Raw genomic sequence first — 14848 nt, 5'->3', positions numbered from 1 at the left:
TGAACATTGGGGTGCATGTGTCTTTTCAAGTTAGTGTTTTCATTTTTCTGGATATATACCCAGGAGTAGAATTGCTGGATCACATGGTATTCTACTTTTTTTTTTTTTTTTTTGGCTGCGTTGGGTCTTCATTGCTGCACGCGGGCTTTCTCTAGTTGTGGCAAGCGGGGGCTACTCTTCGTTGCGGTGCGTGGGCTTCTCAATGCGGTGGCTTCTCTTGTTGCGGAGTACGGCGCTTGGGCTTCAGTGGTTGTGGCTCATGGGCTCCAGAGCACAGGCTCAGTAGTTGTGGCGCCCGGGCTTAGTTGCTCCGCGGCATGTGGGATCCTCCCGGACCAGGGCTCAAACTCGTGTCCCCTGCATTGGCAGGCGGACTCTCAACCACTGCGGCACCAGGGAAGCCCTGTTATTCTACTTTTAGTTTTTTGAGTTAAGTTGCATTTTTGACTCAGGCCCAGATTAATGGTATCTTTTGCTAATCAACTATAGATTCATTTTTTCCTAGACTTTTGTATTGAAGCTTAGAGTTTATAGTTTTATTTTAAAGATATACTCAGCAGAAGTCATTTCAGAAGAGCAAAAAAAGTATTCAGAAATTTAAGGACCATTTGGATCAATTTTAGGATTCTGGCAATAGACCACAGAGAGTTAAATTTTCACATTTATACCAGTTTGGTAACCATACAAGATTTTTTTATTTTACTACCTTGATAATATTTACCATTTCTGTTTTGGTGCTGAATATTGTGATCCTATAATATATTTTCAGGTGCCCCAGTAAAGAAAGACAGTAATTAAGTTTGTAATAACTGTGTATACTTCTAGGAAATAACAGTCCTTTGAGCCGTTCCATCTTTTTTGGTCATCTCTTCCACACCTAATTAAGATCTATAACCGTGAATAATTTCTTGTTTGGTGAAGAATATTTGGTAGTCTGAGGCAAATTATTAAATCTCAGTTTTTTAAATCTATACAGTGGAATTATTGCCAACATAAACTTTTTCTGAGGGTTGATTTGTTTCATTATAAATAGTTAAAGGCCCTCAACTCTTTCAAAATGATGCTAAATTAACTTTAGAGATAAAAATGTGAACTTGAACATAATTTATTGTTACCCAGGGCACAGTCAATGTCATTCTGATAACTTCTAATTAAGACATAGCAGTCATCTGCTAGGTTAACAGTTACAACTTCCAACATACTGATCATTGCCCATGTGGTGGTGTTTTCAGATGAACTTGAACCAGTTTAAGGGCCCTTAACCCTGCATGTATTTAGTTCCTCTTTGTTTGGAACTCAAAATTTTATGGAATGTCTCATGATATTTTATGATACTACTCATCTTTGCCTACTTCATTAAGCTTCTTGGTCTGCCCATGTCCTAATACTCCTTGTCCTTATGTATCTTACTTATCTGGTTTGCTAAGTACTGATAGAAAACAAGGCCAATTATGAGGAGGCAATATTGTGTGGCATAAAGAGCTAGGAGAACTTAGATCACCCTGATGATGTTAGGTGTATGATATTGGGCATGTCTCTGTATGAAGACCTCTTTCATTAGTTATCTAACCTAGAAAACAAGAGATTTGGACTGGTTGTTCTCTTAATTTTTGCTTCAAAGCCTTCAAAGAATTTAAGTGAAAAGACAGATCCTTCATTTACTGGTAATATGTTAGTAGATACTTCTTAATCATTAAAAATCTAGTTACTTAAAGAAAGTGTATTCCTTAGGTATTTAAGTCATGCAAACCACCACTATGCAACTACCTCATTTGTACATCTACTTTTCTGTGCATGCTAGACAGACAGACAATCATAACATTAAATCCATTTAGAAACACTAGGATTTTTAGGCTTTCCTTATAGTCTATTCTTCTCAGTCAATACTATTTATAAATTACCTGCATAAACTGTGTGTGGTGGGCCTTGTTTTTTTTCTTATATTTCATTTGAGGGTAAATTATGGCCATGGGGCAGTCTGTGAATGATATGGTAATACTAATAAATGTCATTATTATGATTTTATAGCAATATCTGATACTTGAGCTTTAGAAAAATTGTAGCTTTAGAAAAATTATTCAACACCTCTGATTATAGTTTCCTCTCATCAGTGAAATGTGTTCCTTGAATCTAGTCTGAAAAATTCCAAGAGAGCTCTCATAGAATCAGTAGCCATTATAGCAATGAGATTCTAGTTCTTTGTGGGGTAATTAAATCTTCTTCCATTTGGGCACTTAGAAAGTGCCATCTGTATTACTCAGTGCCACTCAATGCCTTTTTTTCTTTTTTCATTTTTCTTGACTTTTACCTACTTCTGTTCAATTTTCCATATCTATCAATTTCTATGTCAGCTGTATATAAAATTTTGGCTAGCAGTTGAAAGTAGTTCATGTATTTTGCAGTTTAAAATGAACAAAATTTCAGTGGTCGATCTGACGTGGCTTGTCATAGTTTATGCAGAGTCCAAGTTGTTTTCTAGAACTTTAAATACCTTCACAGTTTTATAGTAACTTTCATCAAGAAAAACTAAATAAACTAGCATTTGTTGTTGTTTTTAACCAAATATGCTGCTTTGAAGTCTTGGCATATCTTTGATTATTGTTTTAAATACCAAACAATGGGCCTGGTACTTGAAAGTACAGCCATCTTTTTGCTTATGTTCTAGAGAAAGCTGTTAAATCTACCAAGAATTTCAAGTTTGGAAAGACTTTTTATAAGTAATAACTTTTCATAGGGTTGTTTTTACCATTCCCAGTCTAGAAGTAACACAAACAAGGTTGTTTTGGAAGGAGCTGTGATACAGTAAAATAATTCAATTCAGCTGATGCTGTGGAGTATTCTGCTGTTGTGGGGACTACAAACATAAGCAAAGAGGTCTTGAAAATTGAACTAGAAGTAGATATGAGTCAAGAAAAATGAAGAAAAAAAAAAAACAAATAAACCCTGACATTGGGTAGTACAGGTGGCACTTTCTAAGTGCCCAGATGGAGGAAAATCTAGTTATCCCACAAAGCACTAGGATCTTATTGCTATAATCTGCCATAAATATTAAAAAAAAAAAAAATCAAGGAATCATTTCTTAGTTCCTTCCATCCCTCTAGCACATATTTATTCCCCCCATCTCTCTCTCTCTCTCTCTCTCACACACACACACACACACACACACACACACGTACACACACATGCACACACACATTCTTCTTTTCCTTTCTATTTCCCATCTGATCATGACTTAGAGTTCCTAGGGCAGTGTTTTTCAAACTGTAGATTACAACAGCTTATTAATAGATCATAAATCAATTTGATGAGCATTTTTTTTTAAAAAAGGAAGAGATTAAAGTAGAAAATACCAGAATATACTACATAGTAAAGGAAAGTATCATGTCCTGAATTTGTTTCAGTTATACAGCTCATGTATTTGTATGTGATTACAATATAAAATGTATTTCTTATTGTGGATTACCATTTTTAAAAAGTTCAAAAGCCATCATTCTAAAGTGTTTTATCTAATTTTGTCTTCAACCTAATGTTCTTTAAACATACATATTGGATAGTTACTGCATAAATATTTGGATAAGATTTTTAAAGCTAGAATTTTGTTTATGCTTGATATCTTGTTTCTAATCTGCATGGCCAGAGGAAAACCCATAGTATTAACAAGTTTTATAACATTATTTTTTTTTAAAATCTGTCTTCTGCATCATTTTCAATTCAGAGAACATTGTTGAAAGACTAATTTTTTTCCCCTAATGGAGTTCATACTTGTTTGCACTGGTGTTTATATTGTTCGGAATTAGTAGAAAGCATGACTGTGTATATGTGGTATTAAAAAATAGGGTTGGTTAATTTTAAAGAGAAGGAGCCCTAGAACTGAGTTGTTCCAAATGTCACCTGGAAGCAGGAATATTTATGCTTAGAATTAGTTGTTCAGGGTTAAGAGAAACTAGAATCTACCACTTTCTTCCCTTAAAACATCTTTCCTTAGGGGGCAGTAGTGAAGATGCCTGACTCCCTTCTAAGCCATGGCAATTCTGGTACTTTTTCTTCTGGGGCCTGAGTAAAACCTATTCAACCCCTCAGTGCCACCGAATAGCTGGAATTGGCATTTGAAAAGAAACTACTAGTTACCCCTGCCTGGGTCTGAGTTGTGATTAAGTCCATGAGCTTTAGAGATCAACAGACTAGATTTAAATCCCTGGTCCACCACTTGCTAGCTCTTGGACCTGAAACAAGTTACTTCTCAGTGACTTTATTTCCTCATCAGTAAAATGGAGATAATAACACCTACGTCATAGGATTATGAGGAGCAAATGAGCTAATGTATTTAAATTCCAGTGGCTAGCACATAGTAAGAGCTCAGTAACTGACAGTTGTTTTTAAATGCTGTGATGACCCATCACTAAAGTAAGGAATACCTAGTTATTGTTGGAAAATCTCTAGCTGTTATGAATACCGAGCTGTATCAAGGTTCCTTATCTGCCTCATTATGGCACTAGATCAGGGGGTACCAGTAGGACCATAGGATGTTAGAACTAGGAAAATCTGAAGGGTCTTTTGAGATAGCCCTTTTATTTTACAGTTAATCTTGGGAACTTTATGATGTAATTGCTTACTTACTTCTTCGTATTCCTCACTAGACTGCAAACCTCAGGAAGAACTGTGTCTTATTTGCTATTTTTATCTCCACATAGTAGGACCTTGGCACGTAGTAGATGCTCAGACACTTACTGATTGAATGTGCCATGGCTACTCTAAAGTCACACAGTACTTGGTGGACGTGCAAAGACTTGAGTCCTGGTCTCTTTGTCCTCAGTCCAGTACTCTGCACCACTCTACTTTCTTCTTGACAGGATTACATACAAGGAAATTTTTAGAATATAATTAGAAGATTTTTAGTCTGATAATCAGCTAAGGCTCCTAGAACATTTTAACTATTTTCAACTAAGTGAAAATTTCTGATAGAAAACAATCATATTTAAATTGATCTGACCACAGCAAGATTTTTTAAAGTTCCTTTACAAAGCCAACAGTTGAGTTAATGTTTCCCCTTGCTGTGTCCCTTGGCTTATAAAGCCTAGTACTGAAATCTGAACAGTATCTGTTAAATGCTTTTTTACAGTATTTTATTTTGTCTCCCGGGGGCTTCTTATTCTAACTGTCCTTGACTTGTGTAAACTGCTATGTAAGCAGATGTTAAGTTCCAAAGTTGCTCTAGACTAATCATCATGAGAAGTATTTTGCAGTGACCAGTTGATGCTAATAGAATGTATGCATTTTTATTCAGATGCAATTTAGTTGTATTGATGGAACTGCTTTTAAAATACATTCTGGTACAAAAGATATCTAAAAATAACTACAATATAAGCTTTATTCTGCTGTAGAGTTGATCACATTCTTATGGAATGGACTTTTTTTAAATTAAACTTTTAAAGTTTGAGATAATCGTAGATTTGCATGCAATTATAAGAATTAATACAGAGAGATCCTGCACCCTTCATCCACTTTCCCCCAATGGTAACATCTTGTAAAACCATAGTGTAATTTCACAGTCAGGATATTGACATTGTGGTAATCCACTGGTCTTATTCAGATTTTCCCAGTTTTGCTTGTAAGTCACTTGTATGTATGTATGTTTGTGTGTTTAGTTCTGTGCAATTTTATCACATGTGTATGTTCATGTATCCACTACCATAGTCAAGACATAGAAGAATTCCATCACCACAAGGATAACCATACCTCCTTTTTTTTAACTTTTGGGTTTTATTTATTTATTTATTTATTTATGGCTGTGTTGGGTCTTTGTTTCTGTGCGAGGGCTTTCTCTAGTTGTGGCAAGCGGGGGCCACTCTTCATCGCTGTGCGCGGGCCTCTCACTATCGCGGCCTCTCTTGTTGCGGAGCACAGGCTCCAGACGCGCAGGCTCAGTAATTGTGGCTCACGGGCCTAGTTGCTTCGCGGCATGCGGGATCTTCCCAGACCAGGGCTCGAACCCGTGTCCCCTGCATTGGCAGGCAGATTCTCAAGCACTGCGCCACCAGGGAAGCCCCCATACCTCCTTTTAGAACCATACCTGCTTCCCTCCCTCCCTCCCTCCAGAGCATACTCCTTTCCAACCCCTGGCAACCACTGATCTATTCCCCACTTCTATAATTTTGTCATTTGAAGAATATTATATAAATGGAATCATGCTGTATGTAATCTTTTGGTATTGGCTTTTTTATTCAGTGTAATTCACTGGAGATTTATTCAGGCTGTTGTGTATCAGTAATTCATTCCATTTTATTATAATGTTCCATAGGGTGGGTATACTACAGTTTGTTTCATCATTCACCTGTTGAAGGACATCTAGATTATTTCCAGTGTTTGACTGTTACAAATGTCCATAGTAGCTTTATTTGTATACAGATTGTGTGAACATATGTTTTCTTTTTTCTGGATTAAATGACCAGGAGAGCAATTGTTGGGTCATTTCATAGTTGCGTATTTAGGTTTTTTAAATGCCGAACTGTTTGCAGGAGTTGCTGTACCATTTTACATTCCCAGTAGCAAGGTATGAGGGATCCAGTTTCTCTGCATCCTCTCCAGCATCTGAGATTATCATTATTTTTTGTTTGTTTTAGCCATCCTGGCACCTGTGTAGTAGTATCTCATGATTTTAATTTGCATTTCCCTAATGACTAATGATGTTAAACATCTTTTCATATGCTTTTCTACCATGTATCCTTTTCAGTGAAATGGCTGTTCATGTCTTTTGCCCATTTTCTAATTGAATTGTTTGGTTTCTTTTTACTGTTGAGTTTTGAGAGTTTGTTACATGTTATACATACTAGTCCTTTGTCAGATGTATGGTTTGCAAATATTTTCTCATGGTCTTTGGCTTGTCTTTTCATCCTCTTAACAGGGTCTTTTGCAGGTAAACATTTAAAATTTGGGGGAAGTTCAATTTATCAGTTTTCCTTTTATGGACCATGTTTTGGTGTCAAATCTATAAACACTGCCTGGGCCTTAATCCTGAAGAGTTTCTGTTTTTTTTCTGAAAGCTTTATAGTTTCTATTTTGAGTTAATTTGATCTAGTTTGAGTTAATTTTTTATCATGGTAAAATACATATAACATAAAATTTACCATTTTGAAGTGTATGATTCAGTGGCGTTAAGTACATTCACAATGCTGTACAGCCATCACCACTATCTAGATCCAGAACTTTTTCATCATCTCAGACAGAAACCCAGTACCCATTAAGCAATCACTCCCCTTTTCTGCCCCCCACACAACCCAGCCCCTGGCAACCATCAATCTGCTTTCTGTACCATGGATTTACCTGTTCTGGATATTTCATATAAATGAAATCATATAATATGTGGCCTTTTGTGTCTGGCTTCTTTCACTTAGCTAATGTTTTTGAGGTTCATTCATGTTGTAGATGTATCCATGCTTCATTTCTTTCATGGATCGATATTCCATTATGTGGCAACACCATATTTATTGTTTATCCATTCATCAGTTGATGGACATCTGGGTTGTTTCCACCTTTTGGCTCTTGTGAATAGTGCAGCTATGAACATTTCACGTACAAGTTTTTGTTTGAATACCTGTCTTCAGTTCTTTTGGGTTAATATTTAGAAGTGAGTTAATTTTTTAATAAGGTATAAGACTTAGGTTGAGGTTCTCTTTCTTTTTTTTTTCTTTGCCTATGGATGTACACTTTCTTCACCTTTTTTTGAGAAGGCTCTCTTGCAAGGGCCATTTTAAACAATATTGTAAAGCTTTTGGAGAATCACTAGAATTTCTTTATGTATACAGTAATTTTGAAGAAAAGCAAAAGAATTTGTAATGGAGCATTGTAAAGATAGTTTGGTGGGTTTTACTGGGGTTTTCTTTATATTATATTTGTGAAAGTTTAGGCTGGGATGTTTCTATTACAGACAAAGCAATTGTATTTTCTATGTATTGAGGTGATGAGGGAAAGATAAAACAAGTGAGCCACGAATAGTTTTATCCCATGGATGACAGGAAGCCATTTAAGGTTATAAGAAAGACACATAATCAGATCAAATTAAAAGATGGAATTTAAGAACAATAACTCTTGGTAGGATGGAATAAGGGCTCTGGTCAGGCAAGACTGATACAAATGTGTAGAAAGGTTTTCACACCCGGTTTAAGTGAACTCGCATGCATTATCTGTGGCATTTCTGACTTAGAAGCTTGAAAAACAACTTGAGAAAAATCAGCCTCAGACTAATAAAACTGGTACCATTTTACATATACTGCTTATGACTTGTTAGTTTTTGTTGAATTTTTTTAAGCTCAAGGACCTAAAATCTTACTCTTGAAACTATCTTGAGGAGGAAACTTCTGTTTAAAGAAGTCTACTTAGCTGCTATCTTTAGGGGCCTATTAATATTGTTATTTTCCTTAGACTACTTTATTCCCCAGCTCCCAGAAAAGAATATTTTAACATTAGTGGGTGAAATTTTAACATTAGTGGGTGAAATATTTTAACATTAGTGGGTAAAGTAACATTAGTGGGTGAATTAGTGGAAATCAAATAACTTGATTTCCTAGTCTTAGTAAAACTACTGAACTTTATTACAAAATACTATGAAAAAACTTCTGGGTCAACTTTTTAGTGAAGGAGAATAGAGTGTATGCATTAATAAGTAATGATTACTAGAGTAATCATTAAGTTTAAAGTTTTCACTTTGGAAACCCAATTTTTCACTTGATATTGTACGAAATTCTGAGAAATGGTAGGAAATTACTACTTGGCTTGCCTTATCAGTCTGTTAGTAAGTTTGCATTGCCTTCTAAGCAAGTGTGAAATTCACCTGTTTCTTTAAAACTCATGTAACTTTTTATTATAACAATAATGTATTTAAATGCTTTAAGTTACCTGTAGGACTGATTTTTAACCAAATCTTTAAGCAATTGCTTCTGTAAGATGTGCTGTTTATCCCATTGCTAACTTTATTCCCTGGCACATTGCTGTTTCCCTGGGCCTGTACCTTCCTTAGTGTGAGAAAATGTTATGTTCTCTAGGAAGCTTCCCCTTGTGATGGATAGAATCCTTTTCATTGGGTTATAGACACCTCTGAGCTACTCTAGGAGCTCCCAGAAGGATTTGATTCAACATTCCATCCATACCTTTAGTACAAGGCCTGGCACATAGTAGATGCTCAATAAATATTTTTGAAGGAAGGAAGGAGGACCTCTGACATATATTTATATACAGCACGTTATTTAACTGTGGCCCATTTATCATTATTTCAGACTAATTTAGGAGTTCTCTCTAAGCATAGAAACCACTTATTTTTATATTGTATAAGCAAATTTATTAGGTTGAGTAAAAATTCTTTAGTCTTTTCCTTTTGGTATCCTAATCTTCCATAATGGTATTTGGTGATATGTGTCTTATGGGTAACTATATAATTGAGATATAATTGACATAACATTGTATATGTTTAAGGTGTACAATGTGATGATTTGATACATGTATAGTGAAATACCATAATAAGGTTAGTTAACACAGCCTTACATCACATACTTATTTTGTTGTTGTTATGGTGAGAACATTAAAGTTCTACTTTCATAACAGCTTTCAAATATATAATACAGTATTGTTACTATAGTCATCCTGCTGTACCTTAGATCCCTGGAACTTATAACTGAAAGTTTGTACCCTTTGACCTACATCTCCCCATTTCCCCCACCCCTCAGCCCTTGGCAACCACCATTATACTCTCTGTTTCTATAAGTCTGATGTTTTTAAATTCTACATATAAGTGAGATCATATGGTATTTCTCTTTGTATGACTTACTTGACTTAGCATAATGCCATCTAGGTCCATCCATGTTGTTTCAAGTGGCAGAATTGCCTTCTTTTTTATGGCTGAGTAATATTTCATTGTGTGTGTGTTTCACATTTTCTTTATCCATCCATCTGTGGATGGACACTTAGGTTGTTTGCATGTCTTGGTTGTTGTAAATAATGCTGAAAGCTTCCCTTATTTTTTTTCTGAATTATGTTTATTTCAGATAATCTTGTGGATCCTAAGTTTTTTCCAGGCTTGAAATAACACTTCAGTCTGTAGTATTTGGTATGTAAAATTGCAAATAATCAGTTGTTGCTTATGATTGGCTTAAAAATCTGTGTAAAACTCTTAGTGTTGAGTATCTAGGTATAGAAGAGCACCAAAATGGCAAACTAGTGTTCTTATTCTTTATTTCTATATCCTTCTTATAAATTCTCAATTCTTATTCCAAGTACATAAAACTTTGAAACTTCTTGTATTAAAAAGCCATGCTAAATAAGCTTTTTAAAAAAAAAATTTATTGAAGTATGGTTGATTTACAATGTTGTGTTAATTTCTACTGTACAGCAAAGTGATTCAGTTATACATATATATATACATTCTTTCTCATATTCTTTTCCGTTATGGTTTATCATAGGACATTGAATACAGTTCCCTGTGCTATATAGTAGGACCTTGTTGTTTATCCATTTTATATATAATAGTTTGCATCTGCTAATCCCAGACTCCTAATCCATCCCTCCCCCACCCCTCCCCCCTTGGCAACCACAAGTCTGTTCAATAATGAGCTTTTGAAGTTTTAAAAAGGTCAGAGTGTTTTGAGTCATTTCTAATCCTATTTCCCCTTTTTGGTGTCATTTCCTCAATTTTGACAGATTCTATAAACTCTGAATTGTTTAATATTTAGGACAGAATGTAGACGAAAAGTCTCAAAATTTTGTAGCCCTCTTATGTTTTATGATATGTTTCATTGTAAAGTGGACTAGGAGGCAGAAATTGTGGCTTTGAATATTGCCTATGACATAAGCAGTGTGATTTTTGTCAGCATGTTTAATCCCCTGAACCTCCAGATTATTAACCTCTATCTCATTGTGTAGTTGCAAAGGTAAAATAAGATAGAAAGGTGTAAGAGCATGGTATAAACCATATAAAATGTTACATGTATATAATACGTTCTTTTATTATTAAAACGGGTGGTTAGATATATTTTCCTCTTTACCTTACTCATCTAAAAATGCATTCATCAAGAGTTCTTTAAACTCTAAGCTTTTACTTATCAATGTTTCTATTATCAGTTTCTTAAACCAGTGCTGGGACAACAAAATGAATCTACTACAACAGTTCCTTGCTTTTTGCTGTGTTTTAAAAATAAAATTAGTTTATAAGCATCAGCAAATTCAGTTAGACATAAGCTTATTATCTAACTCTGTTCCTCCATTAGGCTAAATAGAGCTTTTTGGGGTTGAGGAATAGGTTAAAATCCAACTGAAGGCAATATTTGTGGAGTCTCTTTTTTAAAAATGACTTATTCATAGCCAGTGACCTAGTGTGGTAAACTAAACAGAATTGATTTCTTTATTAATTGATGTCCCATTTATTGAGTACCCACTTAGTCTGTACTTGGCCAGAGCAGCATGACATTTACTAATATATGTGAGTTTGTTTGTTTGCTTTTTTAAAAACTTTCATTCTCCTTGAAAGTTTTATCTGCTAGCAGTAAACTATTTTAAGGAGCTCAAATGGCCTTATTATAAAAAGCTTCTAAGAAAACTATGTTCCAAAGATTGGTTAGACCTTTAGACTGCTGATAACCCAGCTGGATATGAAAATAAGTTTCTTACAGTTGGTGCTGTGTGCACCACATTTTTGGATAATAGCAAGATGATGATAAATACCATAGGCTAGGGCTTCCTTGGTGGCGCAGTGGTTAAGAATCCACTTGCCAATGCAGGAGACACGGGTTCGAGCCCTGGTCCAGGAAGATCGCACATGCCGCTAAGCAACTAAGTCCGTGCACTACAACAACTGAGCCACAGCTACTGAAGCCCGTGCGCCTAGAGCCCGCGCTCCGCAACAAGAGAAGTCACCCCAATGAGAAGCCCGCGCACAGCAACGAAGAGTAGCCCCCGCTCCCTGCAACTAGAGAAAGCCCGCGCACAGCAACAAAGACCCAACACAGCCATAAATAAATAAATAAATAAAATACCATAGGCTAGTGCCAGTCTAATAACAGTGTAGAAAAACCTAATTTTTGGAAGAATATAATATGGCCAGGATCATTCCATTAATAGTGGATGTTATACTAAAAAGAAGAAAAAATGGCCATGTATCCTGTGGAGAACACATATAATGATCAGATATTCATTCTTTAGTTGAGTGTTTTCTCCCAATTTTTAAATTAATGAATTAGGATGTGGGAGACTCAGTTATAGAAAAGCTTATTTTTCACATTTCCTTCACTGATTAGTTGCTTTCTAGTCAAAAAATCAGAATTTCATTAAAGCCATATGATATAAAGTGTTTTTAACCATATTTCATGAATTTTTGGGGTAGTACACTAAAATAATTTAGGTAGCTTTTAGAATGTTCTGCATGAGATTGATGTTGGCAAGTAAGAGAAAACAGTTTTAACATTGTTTTGCAAAAATTATTTAACAGAATAAGTTTACATTTCCAGGACCAGAATTAATGCAAGAATGTTTAATGTTTTGCAGTGAGTTTACTTGGGCTAAGTTGAGTCAAGGCAGCTTTAGAAATGAATTCTATCAGAGAAGACTATTATTAGAGATAAATACAGTAACCTCACTGGTTGTTATTGTGCTTAAAAGATGAGATCAGGTATCTCTGGTCTTTATCAGGGATTCAGATCCCTAAGAAAAAGGTGGCCCTTGCCTTTTCCCTTCTGGATCTACCTAGAAACTATTCTGCTGAGAGGGAATCCAAGACTGTGAAGAATCTGCAGAGTTTCAGGTCCACAGATATTTCTCTCCCCTTAGTTTTCTACATAAATAGAAAAAGAATACTTGGAATTTTTCACATTTAATTTCCCTTATTATGAAGTGATTCTTCTTACTAGGCAAATAATCAGTTGAATAAATACCATTTTGTAGTGAGAATGTTTTTTTCTGTTACCCAGTCATTTATATTGAACAGGTTGCATTTGTTACCACCTGTAGAGAAAATTGTGTTAAGCAAAACCGTCTTTACAATTTCTTTTTTAAAATTTGTTTCCTTTTATTCTTCCTTGTTGCACATTTTTTGCACTTTCTACATTCAGTTCAAAAGAACAACTAGGTAAAGGGATACACTAATCAGTGGTGTCCTGTTCTCTTGATTTAGGCTTTTGCCAAATCACATCTAAAAGTTAGAGGAAGCATTCCTTCAGTGTGCAGTGTCTGTTACTCTCTGCTAGGTCAGTGATACTCTAAATGTGGTCCAGGATCCGGTGCCAGTCTGCAGACTGCAGTCCGTGACAAGTACAGAATATAATATTAAGTGTTTAGAAACTTCGTGCAGTTTGACGTTGCCGTGATATCTAAATGCATTATTTTGTATTTTACAAAAATACTGGTTTACAGCAAATTGGAGAAAGTCCTTCACCACAGACAATCTGAGAAGCACCAGGTTAGATGACTTCATCAACTTCTAGCACAAGCCATCACAGCCTGGGGCTGGGGATGGATGTTAAATAACTGTCCTGTTGATCTAGCTACAGTTGGTTGATTAGGTGCTCAGCTGTAGCAAAGCCCAAATGAATTTGTTTCCCTGGCATAAAGTCAAGGATTATCCTAAGTGTCAGTAATAATTAAATGAATCAGCTGTTCCTGTGGTTTCTGAATGGCTTTTTATTTTTTCTTACTTGGATTTGAAGCACTATCTGCTAAAGTTATATAGTCTGGCAAACTTAGTAATTCCTACATTTTCCCTGGAACTTATTGAATCATTTGAAAAGCTTACAACTGTGTTTCTCTCATGTGTTAATAAACTAAAACTACATTCACTATAAAATAGTGATCATTAAATATAGCCAGAGTTTGGTCTAACGTAAAAGCATGAGTAAGAGAGGAAAGAGAATCTCCACTAACAGTAATCACTAATTGTGAAAATTTGCTGTCTTAGGTGTGACATTTTACTTTTGGATATTTTGATCATTGCTCCTTTAAAAAATTCATATAGCAGTTGATGACATTATTATAATTGAACCACAAGTTTCCACTAGCTCTGAAAATATCAATTTCCAATTTAGCATTGTAATCTAAGATATTTTTACCTTAAAAAATTGTTCTAATATTTTTTGAAAAGCTACTTTTTAAAGAAAGTTGCCACTGTTACTCTGAGGGCAAAAAAAAAAAAAAAGTGCTGCATGACCTATGTAAAATTTGAATTTAATAATGAATTTATTATGAATGTCCTACTTTCTGTTTATTAATGCAGATAGCAAGGAGAATTGCAGACTTGAAGCATGAGTTCAGATGCTAGCCAAGGCGTGGTCACTACTCCTCCTCCTCCCAGCGCGCCTCACAAAGAGAGGTATTTTGACCGCATCAATGAAAATGACCCAGAATACATAAGGGAGAGGAACATGTCTCCTGATCTACGGCAAGACTTCAATATGATGGAGCAGAGGAAACGAGTTACTCAGATCTTGCAAAGTCCGGTGAGTCAAAATAATTTGAAGGCTATAATTTTTCTTCCTCTTTGGAAACCTTAATACAATGATACTCTCAGGTTAGAAGAGGGGTGGAGGAAGAGTGACTAGTTGTCCCCAATCTTTCAGAGGCAAAATAAGCACCTAATTTATAAATATAATTTGCAAGGCTTCAATAATAAACTAGTATCGTCTTGGTGGGATAAATTTTCTTGAGTGATTTCTGAGTGTAATGTTTCATTAAAGGAGGGCAAAAGATGCTACTGAACTCAAGGATGCCCATTACAGACTGAATATCTGTGAAGAAAATAAAGGTATGAGTGAAGTGTTAGGAACCAAGAAATAGATACACCCCATGAACATACTTTCTTCTTCCTTTGGGTATCTTG

General features: G+C 35.4%; 1 protein-coding gene across 6 annotated transcripts in view; it reads left to right on the top strand.

Annotated features, from left to right (window-relative positions):
* Positions 1-14848, top strand: part of ADD3 (adducin 3) — a 124574-nt gene that overhangs the window by 82790 nt on the left and 26936 nt on the right. For 5 of the 6 annotated variants that reach the window (XM_059900878.1, XM_059900876.1, XM_059900882.1 and 2 more), the window contains exon 2: positions 14246-14468. In XM_059900878.1, coding sequence (XP_059756861.1) covers positions 14274-14468 — 195 coding nt within the window. In that variant the 5' untranslated portion in view covers positions 14246-14273. Of the gene's footprint in view, positions 1-10074; positions 10097-14245; positions 14469-14848 lie in introns of those variants that run through there. The other variant, XM_059900879.1, reaches the window with a different exon arrangement.

The sequence above is a fragment of the Balaenoptera ricei genome, chromosome 16 (genome assembly GCF_028023285.1).
Source record: "Balaenoptera ricei isolate mBalRic1 chromosome 16, mBalRic1.hap2, whole genome shotgun sequence".
Classification (NCBI taxonomy): Eukaryota; Metazoa; Chordata; class Mammalia; order Artiodactyla; family Balaenopteridae; genus Balaenoptera; species Balaenoptera ricei.
The sequence above is the reverse complement of the archived record's forward strand: the minus strand, read 5'-3'. Positions and strand labels throughout refer to the sequence as shown.